At 32.7% G+C, this 23008-nt stretch overlaps 1 protein-coding gene across 1 annotated transcript in view; it reads left to right on the top strand.

Annotated features, from left to right (window-relative positions):
• The window catches only part of Gabrb3 (gamma-aminobutyric acid type A receptor subunit beta3), a 396285-nt gene that overhangs the window by 116052 nt on the left and 257225 nt on the right, over nt 1–23008 (top strand). The window contains exon 2 of the mRNA XM_021728975.3: nt 16476–16523. Coding sequence (XP_021584650.3) covers nt 16476–16523 — 48 coding nt within the window. The remainder of the gene's footprint in view (nt 1–16475; nt 16524–23008) is intronic.

The raw sequence follows: 23008 nt of genomic DNA, 5'->3' as shown, positions 1-23008 counted from the left end.
GTTTTTGATATGGTCGTTATGTAACAGGTACTCTCCTAATTGTTTTAATTTTTCTAAATATATGCTTGAAATCACAAGTTTTTAAAAAATTTTAAACTAAAATTTCTTATAATAAGTTAATTTTAAGTTAATCTATAATTCATCATCCTTTTGTTATGAAATGGCATATTGCACTTGTATACTACAAAAATTAATTCATTATTTTAACACTCAGGGTTATACAAAGTTTTGTATTATGATGTCATTTAATAGTATTTTATGAGCATTTTCTTATGTCATTAAATATTGTTCAAATATATGTTATTATGCTTTGTTAATATCTTTTATGTCTGTTTCTTTATTTTATTCCCAGTTTATGTATTAAGTGAAATAATACATATGTCTAGGGATTTAGCTTAGTGGTACAGTACTTTCCTGGCATGTGCGAGGATCCAGGCTCAATCCCCAATATCCTTTGAAATTAAATCAAATATTTTCTGTATTAAATAAAATATTTTATTTTATTATGTGTATTTATATTTTTATATTTATATGTTCACATATTTATATTTTTATATATCTATGAGTAAAATATAGTTTTTTAACAATTTCTGTATTGTTGGATACACACTACTGCTAGTATTTTATTAATAAAAAGTTTTTAGATAAATACCATTGACAATTAGCTATTTTTGCAAATAGAAATTGCCTCATGATATTTTCTGTAGACAGATTCTAACATATGCTATTACTGGTTTAAAGTACACAGAATTTCTTGAGGCTCAAATAGACATGAAAAAGAAGTATCATTTATCACAACAATGTATTGGAGCAATTGGATTACAGAACACTTGGCATCAATAGTTAAGATTATTCTTTTCAGACTCATTGATAGGAACAGTATCATTATTTTGAATTTCGTATAACTTTACATAATACCGAATTTGCATCTTTTAATTTTATATTCTTATGTGCTATTTTTGTGAATCTATGTTGATTTGTACGTTTTTTCCCCAGTTTTATTGATAAATATATTTCATATAATGATAAAATCAGTTCTTAGTTAAATACATGTCTACCAGTTTTCCAGAATAATAATCTGCCAAAACATTCCTTTGTGCCAAATTTTTATCACATTTTCATCAGCAATGCATGTGATCAAGTTTCCCAAAATCATTTTCAGCATTGAATGTTGTCAGATAATTAACTTTAGCCATTCTGTAAAGTGCTTTGTTGTAATTCTAGTTTGTGTCTGCCCCACAGCTAATCATCTTGAACACATTTTCAGGTGCTCAATTGCCATTCATACATCCTGTTTAGTGGAGTCTCTCTTCAGGTCTCCTGATTGGGTTGTTAGGCTTTTACTGTTGAGTTTGAAAAGTTTTTCATTCAAAATTGATACATGGGCTTTATTGGAGATGTGGCTTGCAAATACTATCCACACTCCATCCATAGTCCATTTCTTTATCCCACTGACTGGGGCTGCTGTAAGATAAAAAGTTTTCAAACTTTAAATATTCCAATTTATCAAACTTTCCTGATATGGATTGTACCTTAATGTAATATCCAGAAAGTATTTTCCTAGCATTAAATCCCAAAGATTCTCTCTTGAAAGTTTTCTTTCAAATTGTTTATAATCGTATCTCTGAAACCTAGGGTAATGACCCCCTCTCATTTAATTTTTGAAAAAGCTTGAAGCAGGTCAAGGTTCTTTTTTTTTTTTTTAACCTATAGATATCCAATTGTTTCAGTAAATTGGTTAAAAATATCATCATTCATACTTCTATTCAATCAAATGCTTTTGCATTATGCTCAAAAATCAATTGGTCTGGGGCTTGGGATGTGGCTCAAGTGGTAGCACACTCGCCTGGCATGCGTGAGGCACTGGGTTCGATCCTCAGCACCACATAAAAATAAAATAAAGATATTGTGTCCATCTAAAATGAAAATAAAATAAATACTTAAAAAAATCAATTTGTCTGATGACAGTGAAAATGGCAGAGTAAGGAGCTCGAAAAATTCTCTAGTCCAAGAAAGCAAAGAGAAAACTGGCAAAATTGTCAGAATCAAGTTTTTCAGAACTCTGGAAATTCACCAAAAACTTGGAGCAATCCAATGAGGGTTTATTAAAGGAAAAACAAAACAACAAAACAGAATATTGACAAGGATAGCTAGCTATGTGGCATTTTAGCTTGCCTAGTTTCCATCCTCTCTCTTCAGTTCCAGGGTACCCTTGAAAGCAAACAGCCTGGCAGTCAGCAGAGAAATCAGAATGGGGTTTTTAACTCCTTCGGAATCTCATTCCTAGTAAATGTTTTTTGACCAGTCTGGTGATTCTCTATAACCATGGGCTAAACCAAAAGTCTAAAATAAAAAATTGGTTAATGAGACGTCCATGGGAACTCTGAAAAACTCTGACATACTGCTAGGAAGAAGTCCACATATAAACACAGGTCTGTTTGCAAGCTCAAGCTGTGACCATGCACAACGAAAACATCAGAAGGCCTTCAGCAAGCTCACAGTTCTGGCTGACTTTACCCTTGCTCAATCAGGAAGTAAAAACTAAAGTTCTCAAATGCCTGGCTGAGAATTGAAGGTTAGCATATAACATTCACAAAGCCATTTGGCAAAGACCGGAAATATTTGATTCCAAGCGTTTAAAGAAACGTCTGCTCGAGCATTAGCTGACCGCTGGTTTAACTGAGCAGAGATTTCAGCAGCTACAAACAAAAAAGAAAATAGAAAAAAAAAGCAAACAGATTTTACAAAATTAGTTCAGGAAATTCACTGAGCAAACTGAGACAATATAAACTCTAGGGAGGATGGAAAATATGATGGTTAGAGACAATACATTATATTATTTAAAATGCCCATTTTACACATTTTATTTTTTAAAATTTTTAATTGAATTTTTAAAAATAAATGACAGCAGAATGTATTACAATTCTTACTACACATATAGAGCACAATTTTTCATATATCTCTGGTTGTATATAAGGTATGGTCACACCAATTCATGTCTTCATGTACTTTGTATAATGATGTCCATGATATTCCACCATTCTTGCTAATCCCCTGCCCCCTCCCTTCCCCTCTCACCCCTCTGCCCTAGCGTTTGTCTATTTATGCTCCCCCTCCCTTCCCCACTATGAATCAGTCTCCTTATATTAGAGAAGATATTTGGCATTTGTTTTTGGGGGGATTGGCTAACTTCAATTAGTATTATCTTCTCCAGCGTCATCCATTTACCTGCAAATGCCATGATTGTATTCTCTTTTATTGCTGAGTAATATTCCATTGTGTATATATGCCACAAATTTTTTATCCATTCATCTACTGAAGGGCATCTAGGTTGGTTCCACAGTTGGCTGTTGTGAATTGTGCTGTTATAAACATTGATGTGGCTATTCCCTTGTAGTATGCTGTTTTTAAGTCCTTTATAGACTGAGGAGAAAAATAGCAGGGTCAAATGTTGGTTCCATTCTCAGATTTCCAAGGAATCTCCATAGTGGTTTCCATATTGGCTGCACCAATTTACAGTCCCACCAGCAATGTATGAGTGTACCTTTTTCCCCACATCCTTGCCAACACTTATTGTTGTTTGTCTTAATAATAGCTGCCATTCTGACTGGAGTAAGATGATATCTTAGAGTAGTTTTGATTTGCATTTCTCTAATTGCTAGAGATGATGAACATTTTTTCATATATTTGTTGATTGATTGTATATCCTCTTCTGATAAGTGTCTGTTCAGGTCCTTGGCCCATTTATTGATTAGGTTATTTGTTTTTTTGATGCTTAGCTTTTGGAGTTCTTTATATAACCTAGAGATTAGTGCTATATCTGATGTATGAAGGGTAAAAATTTTCTCCCAGGATGTAGGCTCTCTGTTCACCCGAAAGATTGTTTCTTTTGCTGAGAAAAAACTTTTTAGTTTGATTTCATCCCATTTATTGATTCTTGGTTTTAATTCTTGGGCTATAGGAGTCTTATTAAGGAAATTGGGGCCTAATCCCACATGATAAAGATTAGGGCCTACTTTTTCTTCTATTAGACACAGAGTCTCTGGTTTAATTCCTAGGTCTTTGATCCACTTTGAGTTGAGTTTTGTGCATGGTCAGAGATAGGAATTTAATTTCATGTTATTGCCTATGGATTTCCAGTTTTCCCAGCACCAACTGTTGAAGAGGCTATCTTTTCTCCAAGGCATGTTTTTGACATCTTGGTCTAATATATGATAATTGTAATTTTATGAGTTAGTCTCTGTGTCCTCTATTCTGTACCGTTTGTCTACCAGTCTGTTTTGGTGCCAATACCATGCTTTTTTGTTACTATTGCTCTGTAGTATAGTTTAAAGTCTGCTATAGTGATGCCACCTGCTTCTCTCTTCTTGCTAAGGGTTGCTTTAGCTATTCTAGGTCTCTTATTTTCCAGAATTTCATGACTGCTTTTTCTATTTCTATGAGAAATGCCATTGGGATTTTGATCAGCGTTGCATTAAATCTGTATAGTGCTTTTGGTAGTATGGTCATTTTGATAATATTAATTCTGCCTATCCAATAACAAGGTCTATCTTTTCATTGTCTATGGTCTTCTTTGATTTATTTCTTTAGGGTTCTGTAGTTTTCATTGTATAGATCTTTCACCTCTTTCACTAAGTTGATTCCCAAGTATCTTATTCTTTTTGAGGCTATTGTAAATGGGGTAGTTTTTCTCATTTCCCTCTCAGAGTATTTGCCATTTTATTTTTTATTAGTGCTTTATATTTATACATAGTAATAAAATACACACTTTAAACAAAAAAATTGAAAGACATCAAAAGAAACTATATATATGTATGTGTGTGTGTGTGTGTGTGTATGCCAGATATACAGATATATATGAAAGATAAAAAGAGAATACAAAAGAAAAATCAATTCATATAATCTGTCCCTGAAAAAGAGATGGTAAACTCACAATAGAAAGACTTTGTTTTTTGTGGGGCTGGGGATGTGGCTCTAGCAGTAGTGCGCTTGCCTGGCATGCGTGCAGCCCAGGTTAGATCCTCAGCACCACATACAAACAAAGATGTTGTGTTCACCAAAAACAAACTAAAAAAAAAAAATTAAAACATTCTCTCTCTCTCTCTCTCTAAAAAAAAAAAAAGAAAGAAAGACTTTGTTTTTAAAAAAGCTATTTTAATTATGTTCATATAATTAATGGAAATTATTTTGACAGAATTAAAGGAGATTATAAGAATAACATCTTACCAGATAAAATAACTATAAGTAAATGATGACATCACAATTTTGAAGACATAAAGAACAATAATTGAAAGGAAAAATTCACTACAGTTTTTTTTAGATGCAGATTTGAACTCCCAGAGAAATAATTAGGAAACTCAAAGACATAATCATTAAGATAAACTATTCTAAGAAAGAGAAAGAAAAGAGTAACAGGACTGAAAAGATCTAGGAGACATAATCAAGCATATCAACACATACAAAACGAGAATGCTAGAAGAAAAAAGGAAAATTTTAAGACACAATGATTTTAGATGTCCCAAATTGTGCCTAAAGATGTTAATGCACACATGGAAAAAATTCTGAGTAGGATAAACTAAAAGAATTCTACAAATAAATTCATCATAATTAACCTATAAAAGAAACAAATCCAACAAGTGAATCTCAAAGATAGAAAAGGTGACATAATTCATAATGTACTTGGGATCCTCAATAAGGTTAACAGATAATTTCTCATCAGAACCATGGAAGGTAGACAGCAGTGGTATGACTTATTCAATGAAACAAAGAGTAGTCAAAGAAGAATTTGATATCTAGCAAACTATTATTCAAATCTGAAGAAAAATTTGAGACATCTTAACAAAAACTAAAATTGGGAGAATCCATCACTTGCCAGTCCAACCTATGAGAAATATAAGAGAAAAGACCACAGGATAATATGAAAGAATATCAGAAAATAATTTAAAATGAGAAGACATAGTGAGCACTAGTAAGGTAAGATATACGCACATGTATGTGTAGAAGAGATAATATATGCTTTTTAAAATACAGTTTGTGTCCTATCTGAATTTAAAACATGATTGCATAAAACAATAATTATAAATCTAGATTAAGGAGCACAAAGTATATAAATAAATCGTTTGAATGAAAATAAGAGCACAAAGGAGGGGGGAAATGTTAGAAGAGGACCAACTTTTTTTATACGACTACAAGTAGTTGATATCAATTTAGTCTAGGTAGGATAAATACAAATTAGCATGTTAATTTTAATCTCCTGGGCCATCACTAAGAAAATAAGTTTAAAAATCTAAAATAAATGAAAGAGAATTCAAATGTTGCATTAGAATATGTTTATATAACACAAAAAAAGTTGTGATCAAGGCATAGAGCAACAACAAAAGATCTAAGAGGTATAAAAAAAACATCAAAAGGCAGAACTAAATCTTACTGCATCAGTAGGTGCGTAAGTATTAATGTATTTCACACTCCAAATAAAATGTGGAATTGGTGGAAAAAAAAGATAAACATGGTCCATCAATATGGTGTCTGCAAGAGAAACACTTGTATGAGAAACCTTTAGATATAAACAGAATTCCTATTAAATTAGTGGATAAATAAAAATCACAATGCAGAAGTAATCAGAAGAAAAGTAAAGCAGCTACAATGATATCAGGAAAACAGACTTTTAAGAGAAACATTTTGTAATAATATAGAATAAAATTTTATAAAGATAAATGAATCAAGTAATCAGGAAGATATAACAATTATTAACAAAACTGAATCTAAACATGAAACCCTTATTCATTAATAATAGGCAGTCTTCAATACCCTAAGCTTTATAATGATAGTATAACCAAAAAAAAATGAACAAGGTAATAGAAGACTGTACAGAAGAATAAACCTTCTAGACAGATGTGTCTAAAATACTTTATACAATAACAGTAGAATAATGTTCTCCTCAATAGAACATTATATAGAATACTTTATATTTTAGCTCACAAGTTAAGACAAGAATTTGAAAGTGCAGAAATCATGAATAGTAAATGTTCTAACCAAAATGGAAAAAATCAGAAATCAAAAGAGAGGAAATTTGACGAATAAATAAATATATGGAAGTTAAAGGATATTGTCCTAAATAAAAATGAGTCAAATTATGATTTACAAAGAAAATTATAAAATACTGTAAATGAATGTAAATAAAGAAATGATACAACTTATTGAATGCTACTAACTCACTACATAGGAAAATATAATGTTTCAACACACACACAAATACCTTTTTTAAAAAAGAGAGAGAAAGATAAGCCAATAACCTCACCTCCAGTCTTAAGAAACTTGAAAGAGAACAAATTAAACCCAAAGCAAGCATATAAAAGGAAATAATAAGATTAAAATGGAAGTAAGCAAAACAGATCATAGAAAAACTGTAAAGATTAATTAAACCAAACACTGGTTCTTTGCAAAAGTTAACAGAAAAGATAATAATTTACCTAGACAGACCGAGAATAAAAGAAAGAAAACTCAAATTGCTGGATTTAGGAATGAAAGAAAGAACAATACTACTGACCTTACAGAAATAAAAATAATTATATGGTACTACTAGGAACAATGTTATGCTATCAGGTTAGAAAGGCTAGATGAAATTAACAAATTTATTTTAATATACAAACCACCCAGACAAACTCCAGAAAAAATGGAAAATCGAATGATACCTACAGCAGGCAAAGACCTTAGGTCAATAATCAAATTTGCCTGTTGAAAACTGAAGCAAAGGTGTTACCTTCTGGATTCTACAAAATAATTTTTAAAATTCACATCAATCTTTCACAACATGTTCCATGAAAAAAACAGAGAGAACACTTCCGAATTCATTCTATGATGTCAGTATTATCCTGTTATCAAAACCATATACAGACAGCACAAGAAAACTATACATGGGATTTATGAACATAGATGTGAAGATGCTCAACAAAATGCTAGCAAATCCAATCCAGCAACATATAAAAATAATCCTATATCATGAGCCATTGGTATTTATCAAGAAATTTAAGGTTGTTTGAACACACACACACACACACACAAAATAATCAGTTTGTTTAAATTATCATCTTAGTAGAATACAGGACCAAAGCCACAGGATCATCTCAATGGAGAGGAGAGGCATGTGATAAAATCCAACATATTTTTCATGATAAAAAATTTATTAAAATAATAATAATAGGCAAATCCTCAACCTCATTTAAAAAATTACAAAACCTCACAGATAACATAATGTTTAATTGTGAAAGATTGAATGTTTTCTAAGGTCAGAAATAAGATGAGAATATCTTGTGATTGACTGCCACTTCTAATCAGGATCGTATTAAGCTTCATGTGAGAGCACTATTTTCAGAAGGGAAATAGAAAGCACCCAGATTAGAAAGAATCAAATAAAACTCCATTTGTAGACATGACATGATCCTCTCTATATAAATCATGTGAGATACAACTAAAAACTGATTAGAACTAGGAAATCAGTTCAGTAGGTTTGCAGGAAATAAGAGGAAAGTCAATTATGGGACTATATAATAGAAATGAACAACCCACAATGAAATATAAATTCCATTAACAATAGCATCACAGAGAATAAAATACTTAGGAATAAATTTAATGAAAAATGTGCAAAACTTATACTATGCAAGATGGTGCACTGAAGATGTACCAATATGCTCAATCTGATCCAAAGAAGGGAAATAGACGGGGAAAAAAATGAGTAGAGGTCATAAGAACAAATTTTTTTCCTGTAAATGTCCAAAAGCATTCTGTTTCCAGCAAACTCACTTCAAACAAAAGGTTAAAAATAAAACAAAGGAAAGTGATATACTAGGAAAGAAAATAATGTCTTGAAGAACAAAATTTATGCCAAATTTCAACAAGGAGAAATATCATGTATTATTTTTAAAATCTAGAAAAAGATATTATTATTTTGAGCATATGCACCTAGTAATATAGCCTATTAATGTATATAGGAATACTGACTTGAATTGCAAGGTTAATAAACAATTTACCTCATCCCTTTCAGAATTTATAAATAAAGCAAGCAAAAAGAAGATGAAAAAAGAAACTCTAAATTCTATAATTAATATCCATGAGCCAATAGATATACTTTGAATACTATATATAGCATAGAGAAATTACATCATCTTGTAAAGTATGCATTATTTAAGTCATAAAGAACAGGCTTCAAGCAGTTCCAAACACCATATCATGTAGATTTAAAAAAAAAAAATTTTTTTTTTTTTATGCTTAGTCTGTACTGGGGATTTAACTCAGAGGTGCTTTACCACTGAGCTATATTATCGTTAGTTCTTTCAATTTTTTTTTTTAAACAACGTCTTACCAAGGTTGGCCTCAACCTGGACTTGAACTCCCAAGTAGCTAGGATCATAGGCATGTACCAGTATGCTTGGCCAGATTGTTGTTTTGAGTATAATAAAAAGTTCTTGTTAAAATCTCCCATTTGAAAAAAAATTGTATTTGTGAGATTGCTTTCAATATAATTGCATTTATCATAGTATTTACAAAATTATTGTTAATAAAAATGAAATTTTTGTATATAATTCAATGAATTTTCACCCATTTATCACTTTGTATAACCACCACAATTAGGACACAGTATAATTCCGTCACTGTTTTTTATAAACTGAATGTTTATGCATAATCCAAAATCTATATTGACATCCTAATCTACCACATGACTGTGGAGAGGACACTTTAAGGTAGTGATTAGGGTAACATTAAGTAATGAGTGGAATGCCAATTCAATAAAGTTAGTGTCCTCGTAAGAAGAGACAAAAAGGAGTTTGCTCACTCTCTCTCTCTTTGCACATACATTGAGGAAATGTCACATGAGAACACAGAGGGAAGGCAGCCATAAGCAAGCCAGAAAGAGAGCCCTTACCAGGAACTGACCTTGCTGGACCTTAGTGTTGGACCTTTAGTTTCATGAGTGTTGTTTACAGTTGTAAATTTCTGTTGTTTAAGCCATCCAGTCTATGGAATTTTGGCAGCTGAACAGATGAATACACCATTCAAAACTCCATCTCTGACCCCTACTAAACACTGATTAGATCTCTATCACCATAGTACTTTTTGAAAATGGCATGTACCTGGAGTCATGTGGTATATAGCAACAATAGACTTGCATATTTTAATCAGCATAATGGCTTAGACATTCATCCAATTATTCAGTGTATCAGTAAAGAATTTCTTTTTACTAGTAGGTAGTAATTCATCCAGTAAACATAGCACAGTTTGTTTATTCATTACATATTGAAGGAAATGGAGTGTTACTAAGTTTGCGTGATTCTGAATACAGCTACTAAGAGGGTTGTTGTGTGAAAATACATTTTTATTTCTTGAGAGTAAGTACCCAAACATGGAATTGCTGATTTTAAATTAATGGTATCATTTTTAATTCCATAAGTATTTACTCAACTGTTTTGAATCACTATGCTTTATTTCATTTTTTTTTTGTCACTGTGACCAAAAGACCTGACAAAAACAATTTTAGAGGAGTAAAACTTTATTAGGAACTCACAGTGTCAGAATCTCAATTTATAGAAAGCTGGCTCTATCGCTCTCTGCTCAAAGTGAGGCAGGACATCATGGCATAATGGTTTAGTGGAGGAAAGCAGGTAAAGACAAGGCCTCCAAGTAGCATAGAGAGTCACTGCAGACCAGACACAAAATAGACATGCTACAGGCACTCCCCAATGACCCTCACCTTCCCCCAGCCCTATTGTTACCACCCAGTTAATCCCTACCAGGGGATTAATGCACTGATCAGGTTTAATCTCTTATGATCCAATCATTTGACCTCTAAGATTTCTTGCATCATCTCACACATGAACTTTTGGGGAACACCTCATATATGAACTATAACACATGGCTATCGCATTTTGCACCTCCCCATACCATCTCTGATAGTTTCAGCTGCTCTGAATCATTGACACTATAATTTTTTAAAGAGTTTCTAACTGCTGAGTAGTAGTCCACATGTGATTTTAATTTCTATTTCTTTCTCTTCATGGCTAACAAGTTTGAACATATTTTCATGTGTCATTTACATTCTTTGGTAAAATATTCAAGATATTTACCCATTTTTAATGAGGTTGCTTGATTTGTTACTCAGGTCTTTTTGATTTTATGACTTTCTTATATTCTGGATTTTTTGTGTATATGATTTGCAAATAATTTATCTTTAAAAAATTTTACATGACAGTAGAGTATATTTTGAAATATTACAAATACTTAGAATAAGTATAACCTGTTTCAATTAGAATCCCATTATTGTGGTTATTCATTGTGTGGAGTTACAAGGGTCATGTATTCATACTTGTGGATAGGAAATGTATGTCAGATTCACTCTACTGACTTTCCTTTCCCCCATCCCTTCCCTTCTTTCCCCTTTTACTAGTCCAATAAACTTCTAATCTTCCCTTCTCATGTTGTAGATTGCCATCCTCATATCAGAGAGAACCTTCTGCCTTTGGGTTTTGGGGATGGGCTTATTTCACTTAGTGGTTATATATTGTCCCAGTTCCATCCATCTACTGGCAAATGCCATAATTTCATTCTTTTTAAAGGCTGAATAATATTCCATTGTGTGTGTGTATGTGTGTGTGTGTGTGTGTATAACATTTTATTTATCCTTTAATCTCTTGTAGGGCACCTAGGTTTGTTTTATAGCTTAGCTCTTGTGAATTGAGGTGTTATAAACAATGAAGTGGCTGTGTCACTGTACTGTGCTGATTTTAAGTCCTTTGGATAACTGTGTGGATAACTGTGTGGGATAACTGTGTGGTTCCATTACAAGTTTTCTGAGGAATCTCCATACTGCTTTCCAGAGTGGTTGCATCAATTTGCAGTCCCACCAGCAATGTATGAGTGTACCTTTTCCTCACATCCTTACAAACATTGATTGTTGCTTATATTCTTGATAATTGCCATTCTGACAGGGGTGAGATGGAATCTCAGTGTAGTTTTGATTTGCATTTCTCTAATTGCTACAGATGTTGAACATTTTTTTAAATATATGTTTTGACCATTTGTATTTCTTCTTCTGTGAAATGCCTGTTCAGTTCCTTAGCCCATTTATTGATGGGGTTATTTGTTTTTTTGGTGTTAAGTTTGCAAGTAATTTATCTTGATATGTAGTGTCACTTCAGATTCTGAATCCTTCATTTCTTAAAACAAGTGCTTAAAAATTTTATTAAGTACAATTTGTCACTTTATAATGGCTTGGACTTTTGGTGCCATACTCCAAAAATTGTTTGCTGAATCTCAGATCATGAAGATTTTATTTCCTGTTTTCTTCTAAAAGTTTTTTATAATAGAAAATTTTAGATATATGATTAATTTTGAGGTAGATTTTGTGTGAGTTATTCGGTTTATTTGAGGCATAATTTTGCATATTACTGTGTAGTTATTGCTTTTTATTTTTTATTTTTTAATTTTGACACAGGATCTTGCTAAACTGTCCAGCCTGGTCCCAAACTTTCAATGTTCCTGCCTCAGCCTTCTGAGTAGCTAAGGTTAAGGACATGTACCACCATGACTACTGACAACAATCTTTTGCCAGATATGCTTTGGTAAATTTTTACACTCCATAATTTGTCCAGTAGTTCTTCACTAATAAAATACCATTTAAGTTAGTTTACTTTGGGATTGTGCTGATGCTAAAAATGTAGTGATTTCTCAAAATTTATTCTTACATTTAAAATTGTTTTAGCTGTCCTATTTCCTTATTATTTTCATATGAGTTTTAGAATAGTTTGTGTAGCAGCACAAAACAATCCTGCTGAAATTTTCCATGCATCCATCAATTTGGAGAGGATATAAAATCTTAAATATTAAAACTTCTAGTCCATTAGCATGGTTGGTTTTTACATTTATTTATCTCGTTTTTATTTCTTATTGTCTTTATAGTTTCTAGCATAAGTATCATGTACCTGTTTTGTTCCATGCATATAGAAATGACATATTTTCAGAAGTACTATAGTTGGACTTGTTTCTAAATTTTTGTTTTTAATTATATATTGCTTTTGTAAAAAATATGATTGAATTTTGTTATAATGATGTATCGTAATATTGTCTATTTATGGGCTGCAGAGATGCTAGATTGTAGATTCTATGGATTTTCATTTTTTTTGTCAGCTTAAACTAATTTCTAATTTCAATAGATATTTAGATATTTTCTCTATGGCCCATGGATTTTTTTAAATAAATGTGTTATTTGATGCTTTTATTTACATATATTCTTGTTATTCTTCTGTTATTGATTTATAATTTAATCCTTATATGCTCAGAGAATATATTTTAACTTTTCTAAACTGTCTTAAAATATAGAGAATATGAAAACATATGCATCTCCATTTTGTGGGTGGAAGGTTCTTTAAGTGTCAATTATATCCAATTGGTTTAAGGCACTGAGTTTATATCCTTACTGACTTTCCATAATTTTTCTGTTAGTGCAAGAGAAATATCAAAGAGGACTTCAAATTTAGTTTTCCTTTAAACTCTATCAGCTTTTGTCTCATGTATTTTGAATCTCTGTTGTTAGATGCATGCACATTTAAGATTGCTATTTCTTCTTGATGATTGGTTAGAAATGATGGTGGGACATGATGAACATTATTATCCAAAAGTACACACAAATTGGTATGAATATACTTTGTATACAACCAGAGATACAAAAAATTGTGCTGAATATGTGTAATAAGAATTATAATGCATTCCACTGTCATATATAAAAAATAAATAAATAAAATAAAAAATAAAATTTATTATCACTATATCCTGTTCTATTTATTATTGGAAATTCCCTCAGCTCTTAAGTTTACTTTGCCTGATAAAGTCACTCTAGCTTTCTTTTGATTGTGTTTGTATAATATATTGTCTTGCATCATTTCACTATAAACCTATTTGTATCTCCATTTTAAAAGTTAGCTTCATGGCGCTGGGCATATATCTCAGTGATAAAGCACTTCCCAAGTGTAAAGGAGGCTGTGAGTTTGATCTGCAGTACTATGATAATAAACAAATAAATAAAACATTAAATAAATAGCTTCCTGTAGGCAGTGAATTTTAGGGTCATTTTATTAGTTTATTCTAATAATTTCTTTCTTTTAATTTCTGTGTAGACCATTTACAATTAATATAAACATTGATATGTTTGAACAGAGTTCTTCTGTTAAAGACCCCCGTCCAATGAAAGACCCCCGGTATCCCTGTCCAAGGAGAATCACACGAAACACTGGCTGCAAAAGCAAGAGGTTTGTTTATTGGGACACAGGCACCTGCGGGTGCCCAGCAGAACCTCAGCCGGAGCTTTGGTGAACTGGCACACGGGGCTTGGGGATACAGATTTTTATAGGGTTTAGGACAGGTTTCCCGCAGGAGGGAAGCAACAGGTTTCTTATTGGTTTGTTTAAATCTAGCATATAGGCCACCTAGGGGGTACAGGTCTGCATTCCAAAAACCACAGGTCTGCATTCTATTCTTTCTGTTCCTGCTTATCTGTTCCTGTTTATTCATTCATGCCCCAGGATGTGGGTGCTCTGTTCTTCAACCTGTTGTCTGGAAAGCATGCCTGGTGCCTGGTATCTTGGTTTCATATCTTGGCCTTAGGTAACTGGGCTAACTGGGCTAGGGTCTTTCACTTCCATTTTATTATTTTTTTTTCTTTTTACCTGCTCTGTGTTGATTCATTTCTTCTTTTAGCCTTCTTTAGATTCTTTGAACATTTTCTTTTTGGTATTCCATTTTAAGTGGCATTTTAATTTCAAATATACCCTTTGTATGGGTAGTTTTGTAATTGCTCTAGATATTACAATATTCTGAATTTTCTATTATTTAGAATCTATTTAGGATAAAAACTTTGCCTGTTCATGTGGGATATAGGCGCCAATCCAGGTCCCTTTAATTTATTTTGGGTACGTGCCTTGCATATTTTCTGTGTTCTACAAGTCTATGTATTGTAAGATATTACTTTATTAATCACAGAAAATCTATTCTAGTTTTACCACATAACTATTCACTTGTGTTTTTCCTGAATTTTTGGTGCCTCTCATTATCTAGATGTTGTTATCTGTACCTCCATAATCCATTTCTCTTTGCTTTTCCTTTACACTGTGATCTCCTAATCCTTTCATTCTGCCATTGAGATGCCTTCATTTGCAAATGACTTCATTTGCAGTCATTTACATTTGTTTACCCATTTTAACACATTCTTTCTTAAAACCATCATATATTTCATAACTAATACTGAATGGAATTCTTTTTTATATCCCGTTTTCCATCCTACCACTGTTTTCTTGTTTCTTTGGTATACCTAGTTGGCTTATTTTTATTCTTTTTTTTTTTCATCTTTTTCTGTAATTTCACTTAATGTGGAAAGTGATGTCCAGTTATTTCTTTTTAAATTTGAATGTACTTTATGGATATCCAGTGATTTTATCACGAAGCTCATACTCTGCCAAAGCAGCAGCACACCAAGCTGGAAGAGGTTATTGGAGGAAGGCTGTAGGCCACAACCTCAGGTTGTGTCCTTCCACATTTTTTTTCACTGTCAGTTATGGTCTTATTGCCTTTAATTTTGCATTTTTCTTACATGAGTTTACTTTAGTTATTTTTCTTATTTTAAATGACATTTTAGCATAAAAATACAGTGCCCTACATAGGAATCAGTAGTTTTTATTCATGATGACAAAGATAGTGATGACCTTTTTTCAAATGCACCTGGTTCATTCTCACTTTAAGAACTTGAAACTTAGTATTCCTTTTGTTTCTCTGTGAATTTCACAGATAACTTCTTCCATGGCTCAAATTTCAATTTAAAATATGTCTCCTGCAAATTTCTTTTTTTTTTCATTCTATTTATTATGACTTCCCTTAAGTAATGTTATATTAGTCTCTTTTATTTTTTATTGATTTAAAAAAATGACAGTGGGATACATTACAATTCTTATTACATGTATACAGTACAGTTTTTCATATCTCTGATTGTATATAAAGTATGTTGACACCAATTCATATCTTCATACATGTACTTTGGATGATGATGTCCATCACATTCCACCATCCTTGCTAATCCCCTGCCTCCTCCCTTTCCCTCCTACACCTCTGCCCTATCTAGAATTCATCTATTGGACCTACCACTTTTTTAAATTATATTATTTATTTATTTTTTCTTTAGGTCTCATCCATTAGAATTTAACCAGTGATTCGATACCACTTTAGCTATCATTAGAGCTGGACACAGAGACTAAGCCAAACTAATCTATGTGTATTATTCTTAACAATGTGTGCATGTTTCTTTGATATTACTTCTTGGATTTTACAGGGACTTTTTTCACTAATTAGATACAATTTGAGAACGTATATATTAAAGAAATTTCAGAACTTAGCCATAATTTTGAAGCTTCTATTTTATCTTTCTTTGTATTTTTTTCCAGGAATGCAGTCAAAGAACATGGGAGACTTTATGCCATTTATGAAACCAGGTAACTGTATGATACCTGTATTTCATTATTTAAAGTTTTAAATTTCTTACTGATGCTATAAGTATTAATTGTCATTGTATTATTAACTTGTAAGTTATCTCACATTTTGAATTTTTTTTGAGACATCTACCAAAATCATTCTAAAGGTTATGTAGAGACTAGTCAATGAGTAGTGTAAAATAACATCACCTTAATTTATCTTTTATAATTTTGCTATGATTTTAAATAAAATTAATTGAATTCAAATGGAGAATGTGATAGTAGGAATTGTGTATCCAGGCTTAAAATTGAGTGGGTTGGCACTGGAGGAAGCTTTAGAAATCTTCATTTCAAGTATTTGGAAAGGTATCCTACAATGGTTAGACTTGTCCAAGATCACACAGCTTCTTAGAAGCAGAGTTAGGAAAAGAAAATTCATTTTTTAATTTATTACCATGTCTTCACATTGTCTCATATTTTCTAGAAAACATACTTATCCAGTGATTTTGTGTATATAAAATCACATTGGCCAACTGGTATTCTGTTGGAAAGGAATGACTCTGAAAACAAAATCTTGCAGTGCATCTTGTGAAGCCCTGTATTTAAAGGAAATTAATTGAGTAATAATTCTTCTTTGTCTTTAAAGATTCAGCTACAACACAACTTAACATTTTAAAATTCTCTACATATCATCTGTTCCCAACCTTTGCACCCAATTAGTTAGCATCCAAATTTCATCCTGCTCTGGTCTCACTATTTATTAATGCTTAAACCTTTTCTGTGTAAAAAACTAATAATTTCCTCCCCCTCTCCCTCCCTCCCATCTTTATTTCCATATATCCAGATTGTAGGTATTATAGTACTATATTTGAACTATAGTAATTGGTCAATGTTTTGGTACAATTAAAAATCTGTTATTAAACATATTATGAAATATAATCTATTAATAAAACATTATTAAACATACATTCATAAAATTTTATTAAACATCATTTATTAGATAATATTTTGTTTTCTCATCTCAATATTTCTTTAGGACAATTTCTTTTGTTTTTTTGCAGTACTGGGAATTGGACCTAGGGATTCATACATCCTAGGCAAGCACTCTACTATTATGTTGCATTCCCAGCTCTTTTGTTTTGAGACAAAAAAGTTGCCCTGTTTGCTAAGTTGGCTGTTCTTGAACTTGTGATCCTCCTGTTTCAGCCTCCTAAATAGCGGGAATTATAGTCATGTGCCACCAGGCCTCATAGAACAATTAAAAAAGCAGAATTTTATGATGAAAGAATCGGAAGAGTTAAAATTATTCATGTGTTTGTGCAGAAGTATGTTTAGTTATCATTATAGAAATAAAGAACTCACAGGTAAACACCTGTGAAGTGACCAGCTAGGTTAGGAAATAAAATATTAGAGGCAGTCAGAAGCTTCACTCCATCCTACCCCAGTCTTCCCTCTCCTTCTTACCAAAAGTAACCAATATTCTCTCACTATGTGTTTCAGGATGGGTTTCCTAGAAACAATATTCTTCCCAAGATGAGAATTCTTTTGTCACTGATTTATAGGGGGACCACTATTAGAAGAAGCATGTGTGGTAAGAAAACAGGTGGAATATGACAGGTGAAGAAAAATGCAGGAAGATGTGTTTTGGAGAGGTCTAGAAATTAAAGATAATCTCTTAGAAGCCCAAAGATTAGACACCATCACCACAGAAACTTAGAAAAGGACTGCTTTGGGGAAGGGACATAGCTGCTCAGGCATCTCCAGGGGAGCCAGAGCCTGGGAAGATTCTGAAGAATGTTACAGTTTGATGTGATTAGCACCAACAGTGCCTCTGAGAAACAGTGAAGGAAACAGCACCAGTATCATGTACCATAGTCCATGCTTTACCCTATGCAGATCCATTTCCTTCTCACACCAAGTCTCTGCTAACTAGCCAGTTTCTCAAGAATTCTGAATGATCACAATTTCTAGGAAGGCTTAACAGAAGATGTTTTGCCTTCTGTTAAGCCTTCCTAGAGCTTAATGGTAGCCCACATTGCTACCATTATCCCAAAGGCCATAGCTGATAGGCATCATCTCCATTTTTTACCATCACATACTTCACTGCCACCTCTGCTGGGTCAGAGAGTCTGGGGAGTCCAAGCCCATGATCACTATGACCTTGTCAGACCATTTTTGCTATCCGTTTCAACTGGAAATTAAAACTTGGCATGTGAGCACCAAGAGATGCTCCAATAGGTCATCTACAAATAAAATGTACCTTGCCTGAACTCTTCCTCTTCATAATGATGTGGATCAACTTTGCTTCCAATATGGCAACAGTATTTTTAGCCCACTGGTTTAATGCCACCAGAATCCCAAAGTAACCAGACAGCAACCATATCTTTAAGCTTACTGAATTTACTAATTTGTTCACTGGTAGAAATGTTCATTCTCTGTGGTCTGTGACATGCATACCCATAGTATTCCATAGTTTGCATTAGGTTTCACTCTCCATTGTATATCCTTTGGGTTTTGACAAAATGCATCATTACATACATTTACCATTACAGTATCATATAGAGTAGTTTCAGTGCCTTGAAACCCCTTTTTTCTCAGCTTTCCTCATCCCTGCCTCACTTTGAGAACCACTAGTCTTAACTATCTCCATCATTTTGCCTTTTCCATGTCTTGTAGATGGAAACATTTGGTGTGTAGCTTTCTCAGCATGGGTCTTTTCAATTAGGTTGTTCAGTTTCTTTTGGTGGCTTGATCACTTGTTCCATTCTTTTATATATATATATATATATATATTTTTTTTTTTTTTTTTTTTTTTACTTTTTTGAAATGGGATGTCACTATGTTGCCTAGTCTGGTCTTGACCTCTGGGGCTCAAGCATCCCATCTCAGCCCGCTGAGTAACTGGGACCACAGGTGCATGCCACCATGCCTGACTAGCTCATTCTTCTTTTATCTTTCAATAATCTTCCATTGCATGAACGTTTGTTTATACTTTAACCCATTGAATGACATCAAGTTTTGACAATTATGGGTGAAACTACTAAAAATGTTCTTGTGCAAATTTTTGTGTGAACATGAATTTTGGTCTCAAATGACTACATATAGAGGAGCAAAATCGCTGGATCAAATGGCTAGAGTACATTTAGTTTTGTAAGAAACTGCCAGTCTTTAAAAGTGAGTGTACCATTGTGTATTTAAATCAGCAATGAACTAGGTCTCCTGTTGATCCACATCCCAGCCAGCATTTAGAGTTGTCAGTTTGGGGATTTATTCATTCTAATAGAGGTATAGTGACATTGCATTGCTGTTTTAATTTGCAGTTCCCTGAAGATGTTTGATGTTGAACATCTCTTCAGATGCTTATTTGTCATCTGTGTTATTTTTGGATGAGGTATTTATGCAAGTCTTTTGTCTAATTTTAATTGGTTACTTAGTTTTCTTATGGTTGAGTTTAAAGAATTTTTATAGTTTTTTGATACCAATACTTTGTCAGATAGGTTTTACCAAGATTTTCTCCCAGTTTGTGTCTTATCTTTTAATTCTCTTAATTGTGCTTTTTACAGATTAGAAGTTTTTTTAATTAAAATCCATTTTTTAATGTTTTTCTTTCATGGATTGTGATTTTGTATTATATATAAAAAGACAACACCAAGTGCAGGGTCACTTATATTGTCTCCCATATTAGCTTCAGAGTTTGTATTTTTGCATTTTGTATTTAGGTCTATAATTCATTCTTAATTTTTTGAAAGAACTATTTGTTGCATATGGATACCATTTTCTAGCATCTTGAAGAGGCTGTCCTTTATTGAGTTATACTTGCTGTATTGTTTAATGTCTGTTGACTACATTTGAGTGGGTCTACTTATGAAATCTCTGTTCTCTCCCTTACTCTTCCACCAGCCACTACACTGTCTTGATTACTATGGTTTTACAGTAAGTCTTCAAGTCACTGATGTTAGGCCATTGACTTTGCTTTTATCCTTCACTATTATGTTGGTGATTATAGGTCTCATGCCTGTCCACATAATCTTCAGAATCAGTTTGTCAAGGTTTATAAAACAACTTTCTAAGACTCTGATTCTGCTGTGCTTGGTCTAATCTATAGATCTAGTTAGGAAGAACTGACATCTGAAAAACTGACAATGAGTCTTCTATTCGTGCACATGAAATATTTCTCCATTTATTTAGATTCTCTTAAACTTTTTTCTTCAGGTTGTAGTTTGTAGTTTTCTTCACATAGCTCTTGTACATATTTATCCTTACATTATTGCATGTTTATGATAATGATTGAATAACTTTTTGGTCATACTATTCTTTTATCCATCAACATAAAAATTATAAGAACATTCTTCTACTAGTCTAATAGGAAGTATTTTTCTACTACACAGGCAAGTATTATTATTAACTTTAATTCTATATACCTTTAAGTTCCCATAGTTATTGTTATATTTGCATTAGTATATGTTTTATTCATTTGCTATTTAATTAGAATTGCCTATTTACCAAATACGTAGCTTTCAATTCCTTCCTATATGACCACATTTCTCTTAGCAATTATATTTTCTCAACTGAAAAGATTCTTAGTGTATCACATACTCTGAATGTGCTGGCAATTTCCCTAAGTTTTTTTTCTCTCTCATGTATCTCTATTTTTCCTTCAAAAGTGAAGACTGTTTTTAGTGAGTATAGAATTCTTTGTTGGCACCTGTTTTCTTTCATCATTTTAAAGATCTCCTTTCATTGTTTTGTTTTCCTGTTTCTATTGAGATGTTGACTCTCAGTCTTATTGCTGCGCTGTAATTTGTCTGTTCTGGGATGTGTTTGCAATTTTGTCTTTGATTCTCATTTCCCAAAGTTTTACGATGATGTGTTTAAGTATGATTGTCTTTTTGTTTAAACTGCTTTGGTTTCATAGTTTTTGAAAATCTATGGCTTAATCTCTTTTACCAATTTTAGAAATGTCTTAGTCATTAACCCTTCAATATTGCCTGTTCACCATTATATTTGTTTTCCTCTTCTGGAACTTTAATTATGACTATGTTACACTGATTTTTACTATGCTTGACACACTTTCTTTTCTTTTGTGCTTTTTTCATTCTTCGTGATTCCATATAGCTACTTCTTACTGGTCTATCTTCCAGGTAAATATTTCTACCTTCATCTTTCTGAAATCTGCTTTTTGATCCATTTCAGTTTTAGAATTTCTATTTACACTATGTTTACATTTTAATTATTTATTTTTTTTTGGTTCTAGATTTTGGAATGCTTTTATAGTTTTGAATAATGTAGATGTGTATTTTAAAACTTACAATTCTCAAATAATTGTTCTCCAAAACAACATTCAATATGGTAGCTATTAGACACATGCTGTTACTTAACCCTTTAATATGATCTGGATGACTGAATAAATAATTTTTCATTTTTAATAAATTTAGATGTAAATGGCCACATGAAATGTGTGGCTAAGATACTGGACAATACAGTGCTAGGTAAAATTCTTGCCTAGCATTGTGTATTAAATACTGCAAATGTTCTATCTGATATTTCTTCTCTATCTGGTAGATAGAGTAGGAACTCACTTCAATGCAATCAAACATGGAGCTGAGTTTCATTGTCTTTGCTCTTTTTCTGTTTACCTTTTGTCTTAGTTTGTATTCCTCCAGGGTCAGAAATTAAAGTCCAGTGTTTTCACATTGACATCTCCCACCCTCTGGCTCCCAAGTCTAGTTTTTGTCTCTTCAGAACAATGAGAGTTCTGATAGCCCTCTGAAGCCTTCCATCCTGGTGCTACCAGCATTACATTTAGCTTCTCTGCCTCTTGGCCCGTGCTGTGTAGAAAATGAAGACTGTTAGGAGACTAATAGGTCACATTCTTAGAATTATTTTTCTGTGCTCCTCTTTTTTACCCCCCTAGGACCTTGGTGTCATAGATACTGAGCCTATGGTAGCTCTGATCCTCAATTTTTATCTCATCAGCCCTGTGAGATGTCTAAAAGCTCTTTTCAGCCTATCTTCCCCGTTAACAGTAGCTTTCTATCCACCCTCACAGCCTTCCCTGCCCCACCATAGCTAATGAATCACCAGTTGGGCTGTCTTAGGACAGACCTTAAGATAAACATTAGAGCAAAATAAATGTATTTGGGGGATACAGGGGATATTGGTAGTGGCATGGAGAAGTAATATAAAGAAGGGAACATAACTAATTGATGTTCTATTGTTAAGTCATTTACCACAATAAGCAATTGGAGTTGAGTCCTTCAGTAAAACTCTAGAATCTAATGAAAAATACACTTCTCATTTGTATCATACCCCAAACCTGAGGAATTTAACATGTTTTTAAATCAACTCCCCAGGTTGACTTTGAGAGAAAGGCAGTGTCAGTATTTGCCCCACCTTTACCCCATGTCCTTCTTGGAGTAGTCTTTTAAGGCTCCCCAAGCCTCTAAATTATGAGACACTGAGCTGCACCTACAGGCAGTTGGATGTCTGATGAAGCAAATCGAAAG

Source organism: Ictidomys tridecemlineatus, chromosome 5 (genome assembly GCF_052094955.1).
Source record: "Ictidomys tridecemlineatus isolate mIctTri1 chromosome 5, mIctTri1.hap1, whole genome shotgun sequence".
NCBI classification, from domain to species: domain Eukaryota; kingdom Metazoa; phylum Chordata; class Mammalia; order Rodentia; family Sciuridae; genus Ictidomys; species Ictidomys tridecemlineatus.
This window is presented reverse-complemented; position numbering and strand designations above follow the sequence as displayed.